This window comes from Pithys albifrons, chromosome 2, assembly GCF_047495875.1.
Source record: "Pithys albifrons albifrons isolate INPA30051 chromosome 2, PitAlb_v1, whole genome shotgun sequence".
In the NCBI taxonomy this organism is placed as follows: domain Eukaryota; kingdom Metazoa; phylum Chordata; class Aves; order Passeriformes; family Thamnophilidae; genus Pithys; species Pithys albifrons.
In genome coordinates, this window is record NC_092459.1 from 105,719,619 (window position 1) to 105,741,651 (window position 22,033).

The window sequence follows — 22,033 nt, forward strand, 5'->3', positions numbered from 1 at the left end:
GCTTTTACTTCTGCTACACGTCCCATCCTAGCAAAAAAAGTTTGCTTTTCTCCCCTCTGCTTACCAGTCTTTGTTCACAGTCTAACATTATTTCCAGACTTTTGCTGTGATCTGCGTCTACAAAGTGCCTTATCACACAATTCTTTCATACAGAATGAGGACAGAGCATGGCACACCTATACACAAATAATTAGTCATGCAAGTTGTACATTTGCTGTAAGAAATCAGCATAATTTAACAACCCCAAGATATGGATGGTGCTTTAAAACCATACTGGTGGTTTCTGTGAAGCAGGTTAGAACTCCTGAGGTCAGTCAGCTGGGAGGATCTTTGAGAGGGAGAATTTGAGTGAGTGGCAAAAGGACTGATAATAATTTTCTTTTGCCTCTCAAACACATTTTCATAAGGTCCTTCAGAAAGTAGGTCAGAAGACTTTATGTCTTCCCTAAAAAAAGGAAAACCTGCCTTGAGATATTTTAAGAAGTTTTCTTTGTATTAATAGCCTAAGGAACTAAAAAATGCAACATGTGACAGTAGCAGCTGTCAAGTTATTAATGATTTCTATTACCTCTAGAGGTTTCTGCAGATCTTGTTTGCTTAAAAGACTTGTTTTGGAGAAAAGTTTATCCTTAAATTTTCAGGCATCTGGTATCACCAGTCAAATACCAGGGAATAAGCTTTGCAGAATAAGGAGATCAGGGAGGAAAATGAATGCCCACTAAGTAACACCAAAGAATGAAAAGGGCACATGCAAATTTTCATCCATCTGCTAACAGAGATGGATTTTAAATTCCACTTCAAATAAACAGGAACCAATCCTTCACCAAAGACCATTCAACAGTAGATGTGAAAAGTAGCTCCCTTGAGAAGACACTGACCAGTGTTAAGCCATTCCCATTTTAGACATTTTTCATCCACAGTACATGGCACAAAGCTAAAATTACGCAAATGTTAACAGAAGCAGCAGAGTTACTACAGAGAAGTTTTAGTTAAAAATACACATTTTATTTCAATGTGCCAATAAAAAGTCCCACATTTTCATATAACAGGAAGTTATTTCATACAATAAAAAGAGACCCGTGCTAGTCTATTGGTGTGACTAACTCAGAAGACCCAGATCATGCCAAATTTTAGTCGATATACTCTTCTATCTACATTCTTACATTTACAAAGACACCACAAAATCCCTTATAATAATGTAAGCAAAATAACTTTCTTCCTAAAAGATTAACTTCATGACTTTAATCCATTCTTTCAGGACTTGCACTTCTTTGTGGGCTTCCTGATGGTGAACGGCTGAAAGGAAAAGAATCCACAATTAATATTTCACAGCAGTCGTTTGGGATTCACAAATACAGGAAAAAGCAACAGGACAACACCTAGACTTTGGCACCCTTTAAGCACTGTTTTTCAATAAAATAACCAACCACTAGTGACAAAAATTAATAGGTTGGAGATAATACTTCATTTTTATTACACAATTTAAATGTGATTACTGTAAAGCCGCCTAATTACTAATAGTGACCTTCAGAGAGGTAGGATAACCTCTTCACTGCTCTGATACAGCAGCTTGTCAAAACATACTGTGGTGATCACTCAGCATTTGTGAGCACTTATTTGTGCCCTTCTGATTGTTTGATACTGAAGCCGGAAAAATGAACTATTAAAGAACTTAAATTAGGGAAAAATGCTGCTGATTCTCTCATTATATATGTGTGCAGACACACAGAGAGAAAACTATTTACTGACTTACTGGGATAGAGAAAAATAATCCATGTAACAGCAGGAAAAATCACAAGCTCGATATTCTGACCACACTGCCAGGTTACTCCACTCTACCTTCCCCAACCTCCACGCAGCTTTTAATGAGACTGAAAGCTGATTCACACATTTATTCTGTGCTTTGAACTCATCAGTCTCTGTGCAATAAAACTGTCCGTGAACTCAAAGGAACAGGGGAGCAGACGAAGACGACTTAAGACTGCTATGTAACCAGTACCCCACAATCACAACGTTATTTCTGCCAAAGAGATCTCAGCAAAATATCTTTCCAGTATTTTCCTGCAAGCAGCAGTCAAACTCCTCAGCAGAGATCCCTGCAGATACTAAAATGCCAGCTCTACACAGTCTATGTTATTAGTAGGGAGATCAACATACCTTCTCTTTGGAGATGGTGTTCGGGACTTTGACCGACTGTCAAAACAGAATATCATCAATGTAGCTTGAAGGTCAAGCACTTTTATATTCAAAACTTTTATAAAAAGCAGTGAAATTACTACAGGAATCTTTCCAACAACAAAGTTTTCAAATCAACTTTTACTCTGACTTTCAATTCATTTACCATGGAGATCAACTGTCTTCAGCAGACAGAACAAAAAAACAAGGGGTAGTACTGAGGTGAGACTTTGAGAAGAGCAGTATCACCACAGATTCCTGCTGTTTGATCAACAGCATTAACCAACATCAAGCCCTTTTTCTGAATAGAAAAATTTAACAGAACTGAGCATGAAGGCACAAAAAAATAGTACTATGTTGGAAACTACAAAGAAGTAATGAAAGCAAAGGGACAGGCAAGGAACATATTCCAAAGAGCTGCAGAAGAAATGTTTGATCTCTCATATCACAAACAGATTAGCTGGGGACCCATGTTTAGATTTTTTTAAATTAAGGATCAGGCTCTGTTAATCACACCAACCTAACACTGAATTTGAGATACTACTGCAGGCTTTCTCTGTGCATGCTTACCTCTTAGCTGGTGAGCCAGATTTTGATCTGCCATGAGACCTAGACCTACAGCAAGGAGAAAAAACACAGCTCAGCAAGGAATCTGACAGCATGGATGTTCCCATGTTTCAGACAGCAGGAGTTTGAGAACTGTCATGTTGAACACAAAATCCTGCAAATTGCAAGGGCTTTGTCTGCCAAGTTTCAGAAGAAAGCTTTTTACTTGGATATGTTGCTCTGTACTGGCTCATGACAGCATTTGCTGTTGCAGGTGGCAGGAATACATGAACCACCCAAGTCCTGGCCAGTGTGTTCACAGAGCTAATAAAATGCCATGCTCTAAACTCGCAAGCTTTATTAGGCCTGAGTGACATCTACCCCTACAGATGAAACTGGCTGCAGACAGCATGTTCCTACAAGTATCTTCTCCTCTGTGAAGTTCATCTTACATATGCACTTGCTTAAAGTATTTTTTAAATGTCTGAACTTAATCCTTGTGAAAAAAGTCCTAAGTGTCAGTCTCTGAGATAAAACTGCTGCACTGTAAGAACAGTAATACTGCCCGAAAGCCTAACTGAAATTTTTAGATCCCCAAAGGAAATGTTCTACATTCCACATTCAAGGCTTTCCACAACTTCCAGATGTATGTTGCGATACTGTCAAACATCAGCAAACATCATGCAGTACTTATTCACTCTTTCTCATGAATCCAGAGCCTGTCTCTGGGTGTGATGCATTCCTTGGACTCTTTGTAAAGCAACCATCTTTCAATTGCCTCGTGTGGAGCTTAGTATTGACTTCATTGGAGTTAAGCACAATTATTTTGCCACTTCTTTATATTTGTACATCTGTAACTTCCTCTGGTTCCGTCACCCAATTTCTACTTACAATGAAATGTGTCACATAATAGTCTAGAAATGTCACTAAAGGTATTCTTTACCCTGCAGAAAACCACCCTGGTACTAAAAAAAGAGAAAACAATGGCGGTAAAATTGAGATATTTTTCTCTTTGAGAGTCTGCTGCCTGGAGCTGTTTTCTGTTCACCATTGACAGTGTGCATGTTGAACCAACTGGTATTAAGATTCAACAGGTAAAGAAGTGTACCTGATCTACTGCCCTGGGGAACTTCCTTCTCTCTTTATCAGCTTCTGGACTACTAGTGAGTTTCTGCTCTTAATTAAGCCACCTTCCAGTCTTCATCTCTCCTTTCCCATAAAATTCCCATCATTGCTTGCTGTTCCATTCTCCGAAAATGCCACCTTTTAGGCTTTGCAGCTTGCTCCCTTCAGTTGAAAGCTTCCCTTTATTTTTCTGTATCTCTTCATGGTTGACCATTATGGTACTTATTTCAGAAAGCAGCCACCAAACCAGGGCAAGTAGGCACAGGGATGGGCTGGGGCATAAGCAGCACTTCAATTTACTCTTGTTCTCCTGCCAGTCTGTCAAGCACAGCCTGTCAGCCACACTGCCGGGACAAGGCCCCATGAAGCACCAGCCGCATTTACTTACCATGAACTACAACTTAAGAGAACAGGTGACATCCTGTGTTCCTTTAAAACCTTATCATTACTCTTATGAGACATTTACTGGTACAAAGTAATTCTGACAGGTGTTTATCTCAAATTAAAATCAGCTCCTGCAGACAGACACTTTGATACTTAAAAAAGCAGGAATTACAGATGTAGCACTCAGGGCACAGTAAGCCCTTCAGGACTTGTCTGGCAGCTGGTATTAATGCATTCACACATTATCAGAAGGGCATCCTAGGTCTCCCTGAAAAATAATGGCAAGGATCCACAATCTTGTGTGTGGTACACAAAGAAACTTTTGAGATTAATTCAAAACTTTTTTGCTGTGTTAGCCGTTAGTACAACCTGATCAAACCAGTTCTTGTCATGACTATGGGGACTTGGACGTTAGTGGCATGCAAAAGAAAAAAGTAACATCTTCTGCATTGCTTTTTAAAACTACCAACCACTAAGTTACTGGAGGAAAAACAGCTTTTCTTGAAAACATTAGCAGTTGTTAGCCTAAACAGACTTCTACAAACTATCTGCAGCTGCAGAAGAGATCTTACCTGCTTCTGGGCCACGTAACAGATCTCGATCTAGATCTGGATCTTGATCTAGACCTGAAATAAGAAAATTAAGATAAATGAAAAACTCAACTCAACCAGAAGTGATGACAACGACAGCACTACATAAATTAATGTCTGCATGTTGAACTTAAAACCTACATGATCAACAGACATTATAAACACAGAAATTCAGCATGGGAGATGCTGCTAGTAAGGTTTCAAAATGCATTGAATTACCACGCCTGTGAATTTAACCAGGGTTATCAGAAACTCTTTAAAGCATGCTGACTTCTAGAGATCAACATCCTTTGAAGTCTGCTATCAAACACCTTTGGGAAGCTCCTAATTAAAACAAAAAACTCCCAACAAAAATAAAACAGCCTTTTACAATGAATACTAATTACCTTGATCTCTTCAAGGAAGCCGATCGGGACCGGCGGGGAGACACAGACCTAGACCTACGAGGAGAAATGGACCGGGACCTCCGATAGGAAGCTGACCTGGACCTGTAAAGAAACCAATTAAAGAGTTTTACAAGTGCAGCTTTTCCGAAGCACAAGAAGGAAACAGGACGAAAAGACAAACTGAAACACACCTCCTACCACGGCTCCGACTGCGTGACCGAGAATACCTCCTTCCCCGGGACCTGGAGCGAGATCTAGACCGGGACCTGGGTGTAGGTTAGAGAAAACAGGTATCAGCAAAGAGCTGCAGCAACCAGTGCATGTGAGGCCCTGCTGAAGTCAAAACTTATTTCAGACAACTAAGGAACTAGCAACTGTCAGTTGGAAAAACTCTCTGGGCCTACTCGTCTTGAGCATTTTTACTACCTAGAAAAATGTTAAAAGCTGAATTACATTGCAGAATTACATTAGAATAGAAAACACTGTAATGCGTATTTAAAATAAACCTTGCAAGTTTGCAGGTCGACCCTCTTTGGCCCAAGGTCTAGCAGATCTAGACGATCTAGAAGTATCTATAGCCGATCGCTGCATCTAGGTGTTCTCTTCAATCTAACGACGATCAAACTGACAGCCCAATGAGCCAGGGTGAGGCTTGATTGACGCAAGAAGATTTTTCTAGGTGGGAATGTGGTCAATCTGGTGTTCCTCTTTCTAAACCGGAGGGGGGCCCCAATTGAAAGCCAAATTTACTGTTACGGCGGTCACCGTCTCAAATTTTCTGCCCTTAAAGAATAAGGTGGAGCTACGTGTAGATGGCTCGAGGGGATCTGGCCTCTTATGCTGATCACCTCAAGGTCTAGGAGGATCTTAAGTGTCGGATTTGCAAGGCGCCTCAGCATGAAATCTTAAGGCTCGTGACATTCTGAATCAAGGCGACTGACTCAAACGAAGAAACCTGAAAGGTTTTGACCAGGTTGATTATTAAGATAGTAACATTTGATAGAAATAGCAACAAATTGTAATATACACCTATACATTTATTCTAGCGTTAAAGTTTAAAGAAAACTGGTGTAACATTGTGTTCTTTGCTAACAAGAACTACACAACAGCGAAACTGGCGAAGCAAGGCGGCCGCCCCTGCACGTACCTGCTCCTCCTGCTGCGACGGCTGTAGCGGTGACAGTCATAGGCATAGTGGCCTTTCTCACCACACTCGTAGCATCTGTCGTTGGGGTCGAAGGGGCGCCGGGCTGGGGGCCTGTCGTAACGGGAGCGGCGCGGCATCCCCGTGGACACTTCCACTCTCACCCTCGAGCCACATATCACCCTGCAACGATCCAAGAGGGCTGCAAGTTAAACGCTACAACCTACGGCTAACAAAATTAGCTAAGAATTAACAAATACAGGAGAACGAGCAAGAAAACCCCGATGTTCCCTCTGGTCTTAAGACCGGCAGCTGCCCCGCCAAAACGCACACGTACTTCCCGTCAAGTCCACGGACAGCATCTTCAGCGTCTCTGGGGTCTTCGAACTCCACGAAGGCGAACCCCGGTGGGTTCCTCGCGATCCACACGGTTCTCAGGGGGCCGTAGTAACTGAAGGCTCTCTCCAGCTCGCCTTTGCCCGCGCCCGTGCCCAGGTTGCCCACGTACACCTTGGTCTCTGCGGGAGCGAAGCGGTGTCAGCGCCGGGCCGGGCTGAGGCCGCCGCCCCTCCCTTCGCTCGCCCGCCGCCATTTTGTCCGCGCGGCCCGTTTCCGACTTCTCCGCGAGCGCGGCGCGCGCGGCCGCGCCCCCTCCCCCACAGCCACTGACGCAAAATGGCGGCGGCGACATCGGCCGCGGCGGCCACTTCGCCTTCCTGCCCTCCCCGCCAGCGCCCGCCGGCCGCTCCGCTACCCGCGGTAATCGCCCCCTCCCCAGACTCGCCTCGCTGCCCTCCCCGCGCCGCCGCCCGCCCCCGCGGCGCCCCCCGCGCCCTCACCGCCTCCATAGCGGCCGTAACGCGACATCCCCACGGCTCCGCCGAACGCGCGCACGCGCCGCCGCACGCGCCTGCGCCTGCCCCTGCCCCTGCCCCGCGTGCCCGCCCCCGCCATGGGCCGCGCGCGTGCGCGCGGTGGGCGGTGCGTGAGGGCGGGTTTTTGCGTGGGAATTGGGAGTCCTGGAGGGGAAGTGCGCTGCCTTTCCTCGGGAAAGGAGACACCTGGTCCCGCTGTTGGTGCTGCACAGGATCATCTGCCCAAGGCCAGCGAGGCCTTTCGGTCCTGGCGTCTCTTATGTGGGAGCAACCCTTGGATAGACTCAGTACTGGGGCCGATATCCAAGTCAGGAGCCAGCGGCGCCCGGGAAGCGCGGCCCGTCCGGGATAACGCCGGAACATGAGGAAGCTGCTCGAAGAGGTGCTGATCCCACGGAAAGGGCTCGGCAGCCTTAGGAGCATCGTGCCGCAATTCCAGCAGAGCTGTTCCAGAGGAAAAGCAGGGTTTGTCCCGCAAATCCCGTATTTATGGCCCGATCTGCGCCAAGAGCTTCCCTTAGCACAGTCCCTTGAGCTGGGAGGGCCGCACTTCCCTGGGACTCTGATTGTCACCTCTGGTGGCTGCTACATTTAGGGTGGGAGAGCCCTGGTGTTCTTAACACCGACAACATTGGAGAAAAAAAACAGCGATTAAAACTAAAGACTTTTGAAGTATTTTGCTCAAAAGGGACTTTGAACAAACCACACTCCAGTCTCTGATCCAGAAGGGAACCAGTTAGTTTTAAACAACTAAAATATTATGCATATACATACATAAAAACTATGTTTACTCTTTCCACTGCTTCTGTTTTAAATGGAAGCTGCTTCTCCATTGTGTTGCTTGCTCTTAGAGTGAAAATAGTTAAGATTTGCCATCCCTGCTTTCTGATAAACTATAACTGAAAGGAAGCAGTAGCTGAATACAGTGGCACAAGCCATTAGTAAATCCCTGTAGTAGTGTAGAAGTTGAATTAAAAGTTTTTTAAAAAAAGGAAATTAACTCCTTAAATCTGCAAAATAGGACTACCTCATTTCATACCCTTGATACGGTTTCTGTTACGCTCAGAAAACCATTGCATGCTCACTTTCACAAATCACTGAGATGACTGGCAGCTTCTTTGGTTCATCCATAGGAAGTTTTTTCCTTAGTACTGCTGAAACAGAGCAGCTGGCGTGGGTAGGGGTGGGCGCTGGAGTCAAGTTTCTCACCTTCACAGCGGTGCAGGAAAGCTTGTAAAGGCAACTGAAAACCAGGCAGCAAAAATATCTTAATTTTATGTAGGAGATGCAAACAGCATGCATCCATCCCTGTTTGTGCACTGGGATTACCGTGCACCCATCCGTTTTTATGCACCGGGATTAGCGTGCATCCATCCCTGTTTGTGCCCTGGGATTAGCGTGCATCTATCCCTGTAAATGCACAGGGATACCTTGAAGAGGCTCAAACCAGAGGTTTGCGCGCTGAAGCTGCAGTTCCAGAAGCATCCCAGGAGCAAACACAACTCCGGTGGGGCAGGAGGCAGAACGGGCGGCGGATTGAAGAGCCACAAGCTCCACCTCCTCGTTTTGCAGCCTGGTACATGTAAACCTTTACGCCATTCATGTGTACACTCGTAGTTACAAACCCTCTCCGCATCAGGCCGTTCTGTGCTCACAGAGCCCCGCAGCGTGGCGGGGAAAGGCGCTCGGGGGCGGCAGGAAGCAGCGGTCCCTCCCGGGCAAAGCTCCCGGGAGTCCTCGGTAGGACTGGGACCGGGAACGGGAACGGGAACGGGACGGCCGCGGCCTCGGGTCGGTGAGCGGGAGAGCTGGCCGGGCACCGGGGGGCTCGCGGCTCTCCCCACCGCTGCCCCCGTGGAGCTGGGATGCTGCAGGCGCTCCCCTGGCATCACCGGGAAGCGTACGGGGAGCAAACCTCCCCCCAGCCCTTCGTCCTCCCCGCCCTGCGCTGCTCCATCTCCCTCCGGCCCCTTGGGCAGGGGGACGCTGGGATGGAATCACATGCTGGACTGGGGACAAGGGCTGGTGCGGGGAAAAGAGAGTGGAACGCGCTTGCCGCTGCTCTGCCGTAGGGGATGAGGGATAGAGCCGGGAACCGGGTGGGTAAGGCTTATCCACAGGCAGCGGAAGGGCTTGGGCACAAGTGATGAGCCAGTACGCAAAGCAAAGGCGATAAAGTTTTTACCTTCAAGGGATGGCGATCCCGAAGGTTTTGTAAGAGGGCACAGCAATAAATGGAATGTTCAATCCAATGGGAAAGCGTCATGTTAGTAGAACAGTGGTTTTTGAGGCTTTGCTGGTGTGCCTTTAAAAACAAGTGAATGGTGTGGGAAATTACAGAACTGCAGTTGCATGCAAACTATTTGTGTGACTGCTTTTAAAAAAAGGCAGATTTTACTTAAGACGAATCCTTACCTGGAGGCAAACTCAGTTCTAATGTGAAGAGCAAAGCAAAAGGATTCACTGCTTTCAGTAATTGCTCTGGTGGTTTTATAGGTTCTGGATGTAGGAAATATGAATGACTGGCAGAAGAAAAGCCCTCTAGACTGGCAAATATACGTGAACAAATTGGTGAAAGTTATTGCAATTGAGAAACACGAATATGAAGGATGGGTTTTAACAGTTGATCCAGTTTCTGCCAGGTAAGTAACCAAAGCTTTTATTTCTGTAAAGCTGATAGAAAACAAACTTTTTTAGGAGGAGAAAAGAACCCAAGACTGAAGCAAACTCATTTGGAGCGAAAACTACATGTTGGGGCTGTGTGTCCTGGGTTTTTTAATTGTCAAGACCTAAAAGAAGGCAATAGTGTTGTTGATGAGGCCAGTTCACCTAAATCCATTTTTTTAAATCCTCTCAAGGGACTGAGTTTGGGGAATGAATGAAATCTAACATATGCTGACTTTATTGTGGACTTGAAGGAGAACTTGTTGCCCAGGCATTCTCACACACCATTAAAAAGTCACACACCACCTGAGACTGTCACTGCTGGGACCAGAGTACCTTCACACCTCCAGTGAGACAACAGGTGCCTGTTTTGGCTACACACACACACAAACACACACACTCAGTCACTCAGTCACTCACTCGCTCACTCACTCACTCACTCACTCACTCACTCACTCACTCACTCACTCACTCACTCACACACTCTTGGGCATGCTTGCTTCATCTTCAGATTGGACCCTGCAGCAGAGTCTGAGATGGAGGACTTATAAAAATAAATAATTTAAGAGTGGTTTAGCAGGAGGTCAGCGTGAGCTGGGCACCTACAGAGAGGGACTCAGAACAAAGAAATCCTGGGGGTTTTATACCCTTACAGCCCATGTGCCAATTCTTCACATGGTTCTGGGCCCCTCAGTTCAGGAAAGATATTGAGGTGCTGGAGCGGGTCCAGAGAACAGCAACAAGGCTGGTGAAGGGACTGGAGCATAAGCCCTGTGGGGAGAGGCTGAGGGAGCTGGGGTTGTTTAGCCTGGAGAAGAGGAGGCTTAGAGGTGACCTCATCACTGTCTACAACTACCTGAAGGAAAGTTCTAGCCAGGTGAGGGTTGGTCTCTTTTCCCAGGCACTCAGCCTAGGACAAGGGGGCATGGGCTCAAGCTCTGGGGAAATTTAAGTTGGAGATCAGAAAAAAATTCTTTCCAGAAAGAGTAATCAGGCATTGGAATGACCTGCCCAGGGAGGTGGTGGATTCACCATCCCTGGAAGTTTTTAAACTGAGATTGGATGTGGCACTGAGTGCCATGATCTGGTAAAGGGACTGGAGTTGGCCCAAGGGTTGGACTGATGATCCTGGAGGTCTTTTCCAACTCAACTGATTCTATGATTCTATGGTCCTCGTGTATTTTGCATGTGCTTCTTGGTCCAGTGGTGATTTCTGGTCTGGGGTCTTTAAACACCTTACTGGATTGGTTCACCATGTTCCTGCAGACAGGCCATTAACTGTTCTTGTGGAGTTGCAGCTTCTGCTGATGACTGCAGCCTCCTTATCTTCTGGTTTGTACTTCCTTTGCACCTCCTCACTGGCTGAGCATGGAATATTAAAAAGTCGTGGATTCAGAGCAAGTGCTGCTTTGCAACAACCAAAACATCAGTGTGCTGTCAACATTATTCTCCTACTAGATTCAAAACTCAGCACTGTACTAGCTTCTAGGAAAGTTGTTAGGAAAATTAACTCTACACCAGCCAAGGTGAAAGTTCACAGCTTGTGGCCTAAGGCTTCAGCAAATCCAGCTGCTCATGCTCAGCAAGTAAAGCTAAGGGAATAGTGTACTAAATCACACAGTATTACAATTTTGACTCACTCTGATTTAAAACTTACATATTAAACTGAACAACTATTACCTCTCAACAATCCATGTCTTTAGGACTGCTTTTAATAATAGAGCAAGCCCTACTTTATAAGAAGAGCAGGAATGCAGGAATGTTTTTAATGGTTTTAGGTATTGAAATCCATATCCTCTGTCCAGAGTTGTTGCATCTATGCCCTGCTTTCCCCTCCAGCCAGACACCCATGAAGGTGGTGTGGCTTCTTTGGAGGGGAAGCAGGAAAAATCAAAAGGGGCATTGGACAGAAAGTGGTATACCAGGCCTCTAGTATCTCAAGTGAGTAACTTAAAAACAGGGTTTGAAAGGCAGAATGCACCAGGAAGTAGGCAGAAATTTGTCTCTTTGCTGGCAGAGCTCTTTCATACCTTTTTAGTTGTGAGCTTGTCCCACATGAGCATGAGATGGAGGCCAGAAACTAAAACATTCAGCTTCTGATGTGTTTCAGAAGAACTGATTGTTGCCTCAGCTCTGGAGTATCTCTGATAGTCTTCCTTTGGAGTTTCTGATCATTTTGGTGGGAAAGGTGCACATAGCTGTGACTCTGGTGATGGTCCAGAATGAAATCAAGATGTATTTCACTGGACACATCCCAAAAAAGTCATTACTTCCACTAATGGTGCTAACAATACATAGTGAAGTGCTGGCATCAAGTTCTGGAATTTTGCTTCCCACAAGAGGAAGAAAATTGTTTCTGATGCTTTTTGTTGATATATGAGGAAGAGATCCTAGAAATATAACAAGCTGCGTTCCTACCTGCATTTTAGAACTTCTGGGATGCAAGTGCCTTTGGGAAGAGACCAGGCTTCTACAACGTGAGCCTGAACCTGCTGTAGTGTGTCCCCTTCTAATAGTCAAACTATTTCATTTAAGAAATTAGCAGCAGTCATTTAAAAAAATACTCTGTTAGTAATGATCAAGAAATATTAATAATTTTTCATTAAAAGGTTCTGGTGGTGGTAGCTGCTACCATTGCCTTCAGTATTCAAAATGCTGAATGTATGAAGGGTGGGTATCATTGTTTCTTTAAACTAAGGTTCTGCTTGATAGTGTCTGGAGTAGTTTCCTATGCAAGACCATCAATTGCCTGCAAAGCCTATGTTTTTAGTATTTTAAGGGTACAGCAGCATGCTTTTCAAAGAAAACTGCTGGGTACTGGGTATTGCCTGAATACCCACGGGTTAGGCTGATGCTGATGAGCATCAACTCCAAAAATTTTGGCCTGTGTTTGTCAGTCTTCAGTTAAGAACTTACACATCCTTTTTTCTTGACAGTATTGTCCTTGCAGCATTCCTGGGGAATGAACAAGTGTCCATTTCGTTTGTCATGGGCCACGCTGTCCAGGAGGTCGAAATACTGCAAGAAGGGGACAGTGAAATGGAGCAACGTCTGTCTCGCATATTTGCCCCCGAAGAAAGCAAAGCCTACAGCCCAGAGGAACTTGAGAAGAGGAAGAATGACTTGAAGACTTGGCTAGAAACAAACCACATCCCCGTGACTGAGCAGGGGGAGTCGAGCAGGACGCTCTGTGTGGCAGGGGTGTTAACGATCGACCCGCCCTATGGCCCAGAGCAGTGCAGCAGCTCCAATGAGATCATCCTGTCCCGGGTTCAGGGCTTGGTGCAGGGTTATCTGGAGAAACAATAGTGATGCCTGCTCTTTAAAGTATTTGTCTTTAGGAATAGGTCTACCTGCCCTATTTTAGGAACTGTCCTGGATATCAGTATTCACTGTTTGCAAAAACACTGGGTTGAGGTACTTTTGTCTGATTTTTTTTTGTGTAAAGAAAGGGATAAAACAAGCAGTATAAGCCAAAAGCACAAGCATTTTTCATGCACTATTTTTTATTAAAATTGAGCTATTAGATAATGATGATGTATTAAACTGGTGTATCAGCTTAATATATCAATTTGGTATTTTTGTAGCAGTATTGTGAAAGATGATACATGATGTATTTAAACTGTGTTTTCCTCTGCTTTTAAAATTAGTTTATTTCATTATCTGGTGGTGTAGCCATGTTTGTTTGAACTGCTTACTAGATTATTTTTTCTTTTTTTTTCCCCCAAGAAAGAATTGTGACACTTGGACTCCCCAAATCAGATTACAAAGTTAGTTCAGAAAGCTGGGGGTTTTTTTGTAGTTGGTTAGTGGTTGTTTGTTTTCCTCACATTCTTTTCCTGGTTTAGAACATGAATTATAGTGTTCAAATTTGTAAAATTATTAGGAAATGTTAGCAGGCAAAGAGTAGGTTTTAAAACCATTTGAAACCATTCCCTATGTATTTGTTATTTGAAAGCAGCAGCAATTGAAAAACCAGTGTTCTGTAAAAGGAGAATTTCTTGCAATTCAGTAAGTTTGTGTTTCTTAATGATTTTTTTTCTTGTTTATAGCAACACAATGCAGGAATAATTATGTGATTATTCTTGAATTTATGAAGCCAGTGAGAGCCTTTAGAGCCCTCTTTTCTCATGGTGTGTTTGTTCTGCAGAACAGGTTGCTGTGCTCAAATGCCACTGAACAGTCTGTCAGACCCTCGTTAATAAAGAGCTTTCCTCATTCCTGCTGGGACTTAGCTAAAATTAAGTTTGTCACGTTCATGTTGGTTTTTCTTAATAAGTGCCTGCTGCACACGCGCTTCTGTGCGTGTCTCCCTGGAAGGACTGGGAGATACCAACACGAGAAAGCTTCAGCTGCGTGTCAGAGGTGGGGGATTAAACCAGTGCCTGAACTCTGCAGCACCCACGGCGTGGGTGGGATGGATCCATGGTGAGCCAGTGTTAGGGCAAACTCCTTACAAGAGGTTTGAAATTAGGAAACCTTATTCAGCTTGGGAAAGCCTTGTGACGAGGAAAGAAACGCTCCTGCCTCCGCGGCGTGGAGCAAGGCCCGTGCTCTCAGTTTCTTTGTTGCCAGAAGCCCTTGTGGGTCACTCACGAGGAGGGCGAGGTGGAAGGAGGAGCTCCATCACTCCTGCTCTCTGCCGGCCCCGGCGCCGAGCGGGAGCTCTCCCGGGAGGGGCCCGTGACCTGCGGCCGCCACGAGCCCCGCGGGTCCGGGTCCGAGGGCAGCATCACCGCGATCGCTCCCGCTCAGAGCCGGGAAAGGCGGGAAAGGCGCGGCCCGGCGGGATCCCGCGGAGTACAGCCCGCGCAGCGCCGCTCTCGCGAGACCCGCGCGTGCCGAGGCGCGGGACCGCCCCGCCTCCCCTCCCCGCCGCAGTGCGCAGGCGCAGCGGCGGCTCCTCTATATAAAGCGGCGCCTGGAGGACCCTGAACTGTCGTCGGGAACCGACAGGATGTCACGATACGGGCGTTACGGTAGGGGCGGTGAGGGGGGAACCGTGTGTTGGCGGCTGCTGCCGCTGCTGTAGGGGAAAGAAGCCGGTGTGTGTGGTGGGAAGGAGCGGTGGCGTTCGCTCGGCGCTGAGGGCGGAATGAGGTGTCGGTTCCCTCAGGCGGCCGCTGGGACGGGCAGGGGCGGCGGCGCGGGGGGCAGCGCCGGGGCGGGGACGGGGGCCGGCGGGGCCCGGGGCCGACGGGGCGGGCGCTGCGGGCGGGCGGCAGCCCTCTTAAGATGGACGCGCAGCCAAAGATGGCGGCGGGACGGGAGGGGGGAGGGGCGGCCGCGTGCCCAGCGCGGGCTGACATGGCGGCCGTCTGTCCGTCCGCCCATCCGCAGAGACCAAAGTGTACGTGGGCAACCTGGGCACGGGCGCGGGCAAAGGCGAGCTGGAGAGAGCCTTCAGCTACTACGGCCCCCTGAGAACCGTGTGGATCGCGAGGAACCCACCGGGGTTTGCCTTCGTGGAGTTCGAAGACCCCAGAGACGCCGAGGATGCCGTGCTTGGCCTCGATGGGAAGTACGTTCATGCCTGGAACCTCCTGGACTGCCGTGGCCGCAGTCTGAGCTCCCTACCCCACGCCAGTCATTGGTCTCTCATGCTTGTTGCATGAGCACGGGTGTTCCTGTGGCTAACACGTGCTACGTCTTGCAGGATAATATGTGGCTCGAGGGTGAGAGTGGAAGTGTCCACGGGGATGCCGCGCCGCTCCCGTTACGACAGGCCCCCAGCCCGGCGCCCCTTCGACCCCAACGACAGATGCTACGAGTGTGGTGAGAAAGGCCACTATGCCTATGACTGTCACCGCTACAGCCGCCGCAGCAGGAGGAGCAGGTACGTGCAGGGGCGGCCGCCTTGCTTCGCCAGTTTCGCTGTTGTGTAGTTCTTGTTAGCAAAGAACACAATGTTACACCAGTTTTAACTCTTAATATTGTAAGTCAACAGGTGTATATCACAGTTTTTTTAATAATACATATAAAATGTTACTATCTTAATAATCAACCTGGTCAAAACCTTTCAGGTTTCTTCGTTTGAGTCAGTCGCCTTGATTCAGAATGTCACGAGCCTTAAGATTTCATGCTGAGGCGCCTTGCAAATCCGACACTTAAGATCCTCCTAGACCTTGAGGTGATCAGCATAAGAGGCCAGATCCCCTCGAGCCATCTACACGTAGCTCCACCTTATTCTTTAAGGGCAGAAAATTTGAGACGGTGACCGCCGTAACAGTAAATTTGGCTTTCAATTGGGGCCCCCCTCCGGTTTAGAAAGAGGAACACCAGATTGACCACATTCCCACCTAGAAAAATCTTCTTGCGTCAATCAAGCCTCACCCTGGCTCATTGGGCTGTCAGTTTGATCGTCGTTAGATTGAAGAGAACACCTAGATGCAGCGATCGGCTATAGATACTTCTAGATCGTCTAGATCTGCTAGACCTTGGGCCAAAGAGGGTCGACCTGCAAACTTGCAAGGTTTATTTTAAATACGCATTACAGTGTTTTCTATTCTAATGTAATTCTGCAATGTAATTCAGCTTTTAACATTTTTCTAGGTAGTAAAAATGCTCAAGACGAGTAGGCCCAGAGAGTTTTTCCAACTGACAGATGCTAGTCGTGTGTTTTTGTTGTTTTGTTTTGTTTCATTTGGTTTTTGGTTTTGTTTTTTTTTAATTGCTCTCTCTCTAGTTGTCTGAAATAAGTTTTGACTTCAGCAGGGCCTCACATGCACTGGTTGCTGCAGCTCTTTGCTGATACCTGTTTTCTCTAACCTACACCCAGGTCCCGGTCTAGATCTCGCTCCAGGTCCCGGGGAAGGAGGTATTCTCGGTCACGCAGTCGGAGCCGTGGTAGGAGGTAGGGTTCTAGCAGTTGTGTTTTCTTTCTTTTTCCTTACTTCTCCCTCTGCCCCCTCATTCCCCTCCCCTTTAGTTGTTCTTGCGAGAAGTATCTTACAGTGATTTGGCTGGGTTTTCCCTTGTTTTGTAGATCCAGGTCAGCTTCCTACCGCAGGTCCAGGTCAATGTCTCCTCGTAGATACAGATCATTTTCACCTCGCAGATCCCGGTCTGGGTCTCTGAGAAGGTCAAGGTATGTGATTGTCAAAGGGAGCATAACTTGGGAGTTGGAGCATCAAATATTTCATAGAATCATGGAATCGCTTGGGTTGGAAAAGACCTCCAAGATCATCAAGTCCAGCCCTTGGTCCAACTCCAGTCAGTTTACCAGATCATGGCACTCACTGCCACGTCCAATCTCAGTTTAAAAACCTCTAGGGATGGTGAATCCACCACCTCCCTGGGCAGGTCATTCCAATGCCTGATTACTGTCTCTGGAAAGAATTTTTTTCTGATCTCCAACTTAAATTTCCCCTGGCAGAGCTTGAGCCCGTGCCCCCTTGTCCTATTGCTGCCTATTCTATTTACATGGAACATAAACATTAGGTTTCTACTTTGTAATCCCTGCGTTTGTAGGAACCTTTATGCTGTTTGGTGCCTCAGCAATAGTGTGAATGTTAAATCTAATGTAAATGTTACATGTAACTAATTGTTACATTAAAAATCTAAACATAAAATTTTGCAGCTGCTGTTTCTAAGCTTTTCTTTTTTGTTAATACTGTCCCGAAGTTACACCCTTGATCTGTGGTTAAGGTTTCCTAATTCAGCTTCAAGGGCACAGGGTGTAATTGGTTAGTTAGGGGCAGTAGGATTTTTTTTTTCATGGATGGCAGTGCTAACTAAATGTACTACAGATTTGTAATAACTAAGGTTACTTCTGCAAAGCCTGCAGTAGAACAATATTCTCAGTATTGTGTGACTTTCACAGTAACTGATCTCTGTCATCTGGATGAGTCCTGCAGTGGTAAAGCTTCCCCTGCGTTTTTTAATAGGTCTCGGTCCAGGTCACGCTCACGGTCCAGGTCTGTTGTGTGGCCTCGAAGCAGGTGAGATGCTTATTTTAGTTCAAACCAATATTTTGATGTGTTTGATTGTGGTTTTGTTTCCTGTTTTTGCCTTCCTGGGAGAATTTGGCTGGCAGGAGTTGAGGGCTGTGCAGTATAGCAATATTTCCACTTAATTTGTGCCTTTGACAGACAGAGGTAGTTACCAAATTTAATAAACGTGAGTTTGTTTTGCTATGTATACATAGTCTATGTATACAGAGCCATAAGAAAGCATATGCATGATTTGAGCTCTGTGGAGAGAATTTTTGAAAACTAGTTAATGCTTCTGTATGTAGTAAAATGACAGTGTTGTGTCTTGCTTTGCTTTTCTGTAGCAACAGAAGTCATGCTTGTGTTAAAAGTACCAGTCCTGGGTGGCTGTGAGCAACCTTATGGAAAAGTTATGGTTATAGTGGTAGGAATTGGGAAAGACAGTGGCTTGTGACAGTAACGTGGAAGGTTTCAAAGCAGTAGCATATAACATCTTTTTTAACTTAAGCCAACAGTGCCCATGTAGCATTTCTGGACCAGGTAAAGGTTCTGGTGTTTAGAATAGCACATGCCTAAATTCTGACATTGTAGGAAGACAAATATTCTAAATAACAGCAAATACTTGAGTTGATAAAGTAACATGATAAATGTGGGAGGAAAGTCTCAGTGTTTGAGTAGATTTTAATTCACAAGATGAGCTGGGACTAGTTTACACATTAGTAGTCAGATACTGAAGAGAACTGAAATGCTGTGTTCATTGGGGTAACTGATGAAAAATCAGGAATAAAATGGGATTGGGAACTTGACCTGAAGAAGGTACAAATTTATTTGTGGCTGATTGCAGGCTCTTACTGTGTTGTTACAATATTTCCTAAGACGACACTTGAAATTATTACTCCTTTTATAGAAGGGATACTTGCAGGTAGGAAGAAGGTCTGGGAGTCTGGTCTTCTGTCTTGTGAAGGTGGTAGCTGAAGCTTTGCTGGGGAGCTTCATGTGGTTGCACTTCTGTCTTCTGATAAGTGGGGTCTTCTGCAATAAGAGCTGACGGATTCTCCTGAAATGTCACAAGGAAAGCCTGCAGCACCAGAGCCTTCCTCCTCTCTGGTCTGGGATGCTGTGCAGTGTGAATTTGCTGTTGCTGTAGCTAACTTTCATTGTATATGCATGCCACTGGCTGCTTTGCTGAGCTTTATTTTTCTCCTGTTGTAGGTCTGAGTCTCATGGTAGATCTAAATCTGGCTTACCTGCTAAAAGGTGAGCATTTAAATACAAGTAGCACTCAGTTGGTCTTTGTTTTGGTTGGTGTTTTCTGTGGGGTTTTTTTGTTTTGTGGTGGTTTTTTTTCCCTCATGATTCAAAATCTGTTTGGACCAGTATTTTAGTTGCATGTGGATGGATGAGTGTTTTGTTTTCGGGTTTTTGTTGTTGTTGGTCTTTTAATAGCTGATTTCAAAAACATTTTTCGTACATTATTTTTGTGGGGTTTTTAATTGCTGATTTTTGTGTGACAGTAGGCAGTTCTTACAGAAGGATTGTGCATAGAGGTTTTTGTTTCACTCACTATTGCAACAAAACAGTATTTTGGACAGGATTTGGGACATATCTTTTCCTGCCTTTGTTTTCAACTGTGTGTGGTTCTCTCTTTCCCTCACTCTCCTTGATGCGCTGCTCCTGCTTTGCAGGGTTACCGTGATGAGTTTACACTGCTTGGAAGGTGTGTTGCTCTTTTCCCAGGGGCCCAGCTTTCAGCATTTTTCTTTCTCACCTGCAGCTTCTTGCTTAAAGTAACTGGGTACACTTCAGTGATGTCTTTTAATGCATTTAAGGAACATCAAACTGTTCTAGTTCTAGATGGTCAGAAGTGGTTAGTGAGAGCATCAAAATGTCCCACACTGAGTTTTGTTTGTTTTTGTTTTTTAACAGTCGCTCAAAATCCAGATCTCCATCTCCAAAGAGAAGGTAGGAATGTCTTAAAAACTAGAGAGGCTCTGGTTAAATAGCACTGAAGTTGGAGTGGTTCCTATGGCTGTTCACTTGGACAAGGATAAAAGCTTAGTTTTTTTACTTGTCTAAATGTGTGAACTATGAAAAGATGAATTGTTGTGGGCGCTTCCTGCTGCAGGTAGTCAAAATGTCATGATAATAATTCTTAGGGAACCTACTTTAATGAAATGTTAAAGGACAACAGAAAGCATGGGCAAATGAGAACCAAGTATCCCTGAGTTCCTCAGCAATTTAGAATTGGGGGAAGAAGTGAGTAATGCAAGGTATGGAGCAAACCATGACTAGGTTGTACGATTAAATTCCTGCTGGTGACTGCTGCTGGCTCAGTTGCACAGCTGCCAAGTTGTGGTACGTGCCACAAAGTAAGAAGTTTCTTAATGTAACCAGGGAAGTATGTGCTGAATTGAGATTTCTGAACAGGCTTCACATCTCACCTGCAGCTGATCTCTCTCTTAGCTTAAAGCAGTTTTTATGTATAAAAATGTAAAATACAACATTCCTCTCATTGTTTGTGAACTTTAAATGAAAATGGGGGTGGGACTCCTGAGCAGAGGAAGCCTGAGGTAGCATGCACAGTTCCTGTTGGTTTTGCTGTAGGAGTTGTTCTTAATCGTTTTCTCTCCCTTTCAGTCACTCACCATCAGGAAGCCCTTGAGGAATGAAAGTCCTGAAAGAATGGATGAAAATTTACGAAGTTTAAGAAAAAAGTTTATTTTGTTTACATTATAAGGGATTTTGTGATGTAAGGGCTTAGTCCTAGAAGGCTGTTTCTATTGACTAGCAAGTGGCATGAAAACTATGATCTTTTAAAAGTCTTACTAGCAGACTAATACAAAACTGTTTTGTTATGTTAATGTTCTGTGATCTGGAAATGTTGGAATCTTGGGCTTTTTTTTTATTGGTGCATTGAAATAAACTGTGTATTTCTAACTAAGAAATAGACTGTGCTAACCCTACTGTTTCTGTTAATATTTAGGTAAGGGAAGCAAGTGCTGTGCCCTTGTGAAAAGCAGAAGGCAGGAGGTGACAGTTGCGGGGTGGGGTATAGTGCAGTGGCTGTGCTGCAGGTGTGTCTTCATCCCTGCAGAGCACCAGTTACAGTGAAAAGTGACCAGCACCAGCTGTCACTCCTCCTTTTTTGGTCTGGAATGTCGCAGTGATCTGTACCTTGTGTTATTCCTGGCACCTCCTCAGACCTCAGTGAAGCAGAAAACCTGTCTGGGGGTGTTTGTGTGCTCAGTGATTTCACTTACAAAAATGTCTATGCAGGACATTAACAGATTGAAAAAAAACCCGATGTGAATGCTGGTTGGTCTGTCCTGACGATTAAAGGACTAGTGATGTTCCCACCTGAAGGAGTTTTTCTTACAGCTGACAGGTCATAAGCAGAACCTGCAGGTCATGTTTAAATAGCAGTATATTTGGGGAATAAAGAATTCATGTTACACCTGCCTGACCTGTTCTGCCTGGTTGCATTTTTAGCAGTAAAGTGCGGCTGTCCTGATCAGTCGTTGCTTTAGGAAACCAAACTGCAGCTGCCTGTATTTGGATGGTTCCCATCCTGCCATGGATAGGTTAGTTACTGACAGATTTAATACGATAAACAAGAAATTTTCCAATGTGATAATCTTTGCAGATGATAATGGCTATTACCAGAAGAGTAAGGAAATCTGAGTGCCAGATAATTCTGACTTGCAAGTCTTCCTTATACCATGTTCTGCCCTATTGCTCTGCCTTACCTGGCTGGGAGGAACAGGCACTGTCTTGGGGCTTCCAGCTGGGCAGCAGAGCAGTGCTGCAGCTGGGCATGGGTACCCACCCCCAGGGCTTTGGAGGAACTGTAATCAGTGCTTTGTAAGAGGTTCAGGAATTGAAAGAATGATAATGAACCACTATATATATATATTTATATATGACTTTACAAACACTCTTCCAATCTGTCTTACCCCTCCTCTCACCCATGTTTGTGCATTGCAGTGCACTGGGGCTTAGGGGACGGTGACTTCCCTGGCTGCGGATGGACCACAGTCCATTATAAGCTGCAGCAGAGGGAGCTGGAAGCAACAGCATTAAATGAGGGTGACCTCCAAGCCATTGTTAAACAGCTGGGGACAGCATTTATTGGGGTGCCTGCCCTGCTGCAGTGTGCAGCATCAATGGGGAAATTCCCAATGCAACAGTGCTTTCAAAGTAGTAGCCTTTTTCT

General features: G+C 45.5%; 4 protein-coding genes across 12 annotated transcripts in view; 3 read left to right on the forward strand and 1 right to left on the reverse strand.

Moving 5' to 3' along the window:
- The window catches only part of GALM (galactose mutarotase), a 31,586-nt gene extending 25,412 nt beyond the window's left edge, over positions 1 to 6,174 (forward strand). For 3 of the 5 annotated variants that reach the window (XM_071581187.1, XM_071581194.1, XM_071581179.1), the window contains one exon: positions 1,259 to 6,173. The gene's annotated coding sequence lies outside the window, so the exon portion shown is untranslated. Of the gene's footprint in view, positions 1 to 1,258 lie in introns of all 5 variants that reach the window. The other 2 variants (XM_071581199.1, XM_071581170.1) reach the window with 2 other exon arrangements.
- Positions 984 to 7,282, reverse strand: SRSF7 (serine and arginine rich splicing factor 7). Its single transcript, XM_071581212.1, has 9 exons — positions 7,190 to 7,282; positions 6,688 to 6,868; positions 6,354 to 6,533; positions 5,398 to 5,472; positions 5,207 to 5,308; positions 4,803 to 4,856; positions 2,746 to 2,790; positions 2,158 to 2,193; positions 984 to 1,296 (listed from the first exon to the last, which is right to left on the reverse strand). The coding sequence occupies exons 1-9, from the start codon at positions 7,215 to 7,217 to the stop codon at positions 1,242 to 1,244; spliced, it is 756 nt and encodes a 251-aa protein (XP_071437313.1). The 5' UTR covers positions 7,218 to 7,282; the 3' UTR covers positions 984 to 1,241.
- GEMIN6 (gem nuclear organelle associated protein 6) lies at positions 7,016 to 14,119 on the forward strand. Of its 5 annotated transcripts, XM_071581260.1 has the most exons (4): positions 7,327 to 7,690; positions 8,650 to 8,801; positions 9,722 to 9,867; positions 12,826 to 14,119. In XM_071581260.1, the coding sequence occupies exons 3-4, from the start codon at positions 9,740 to 9,742 to the stop codon at positions 13,196 to 13,198; spliced, it is 501 nt and encodes a 166-aa protein (XP_071437361.1). In that variant the 5' UTR covers positions 7,327 to 7,690; positions 8,650 to 8,801; positions 9,722 to 9,739; the 3' UTR covers positions 13,199 to 14,119. The 5 variants fall into 5 exon arrangements, with proteins under 5 accessions (XP_071437328.1, XP_071437361.1, XP_071437346.1 ...); XM_071581227.1 differs by lacking the exons at positions 7,327 to 7,690; positions 8,650 to 8,801 and adding an exon at positions 7,016 to 7,109; XM_071581245.1 differs by having other exon boundaries at positions 7,327 to 8,807.
- A 632-nt stretch (positions 14,120 to 14,751) lies between these two features.
- Positions 14,752 to 21,279, forward strand: LOC139684910 (serine/arginine-rich splicing factor 7-like). The gene is given in 9 exon segments (XM_071581318.1): positions 14,752 to 14,868; positions 15,230 to 15,410; positions 15,546 to 15,725; positions 16,668 to 16,742; positions 16,875 to 16,976; positions 17,776 to 17,829; positions 19,747 to 19,782; positions 20,458 to 20,477; positions 20,480 to 21,279. Coding segments are annotated over 9 exon segments (747 nt in total). The 5' UTR covers positions 14,752 to 14,846; the 3' UTR covers positions 20,557 to 21,279.
- The last annotated feature ends 754 nt before the right edge of the window (positions 21,280 to 22,033 follow it).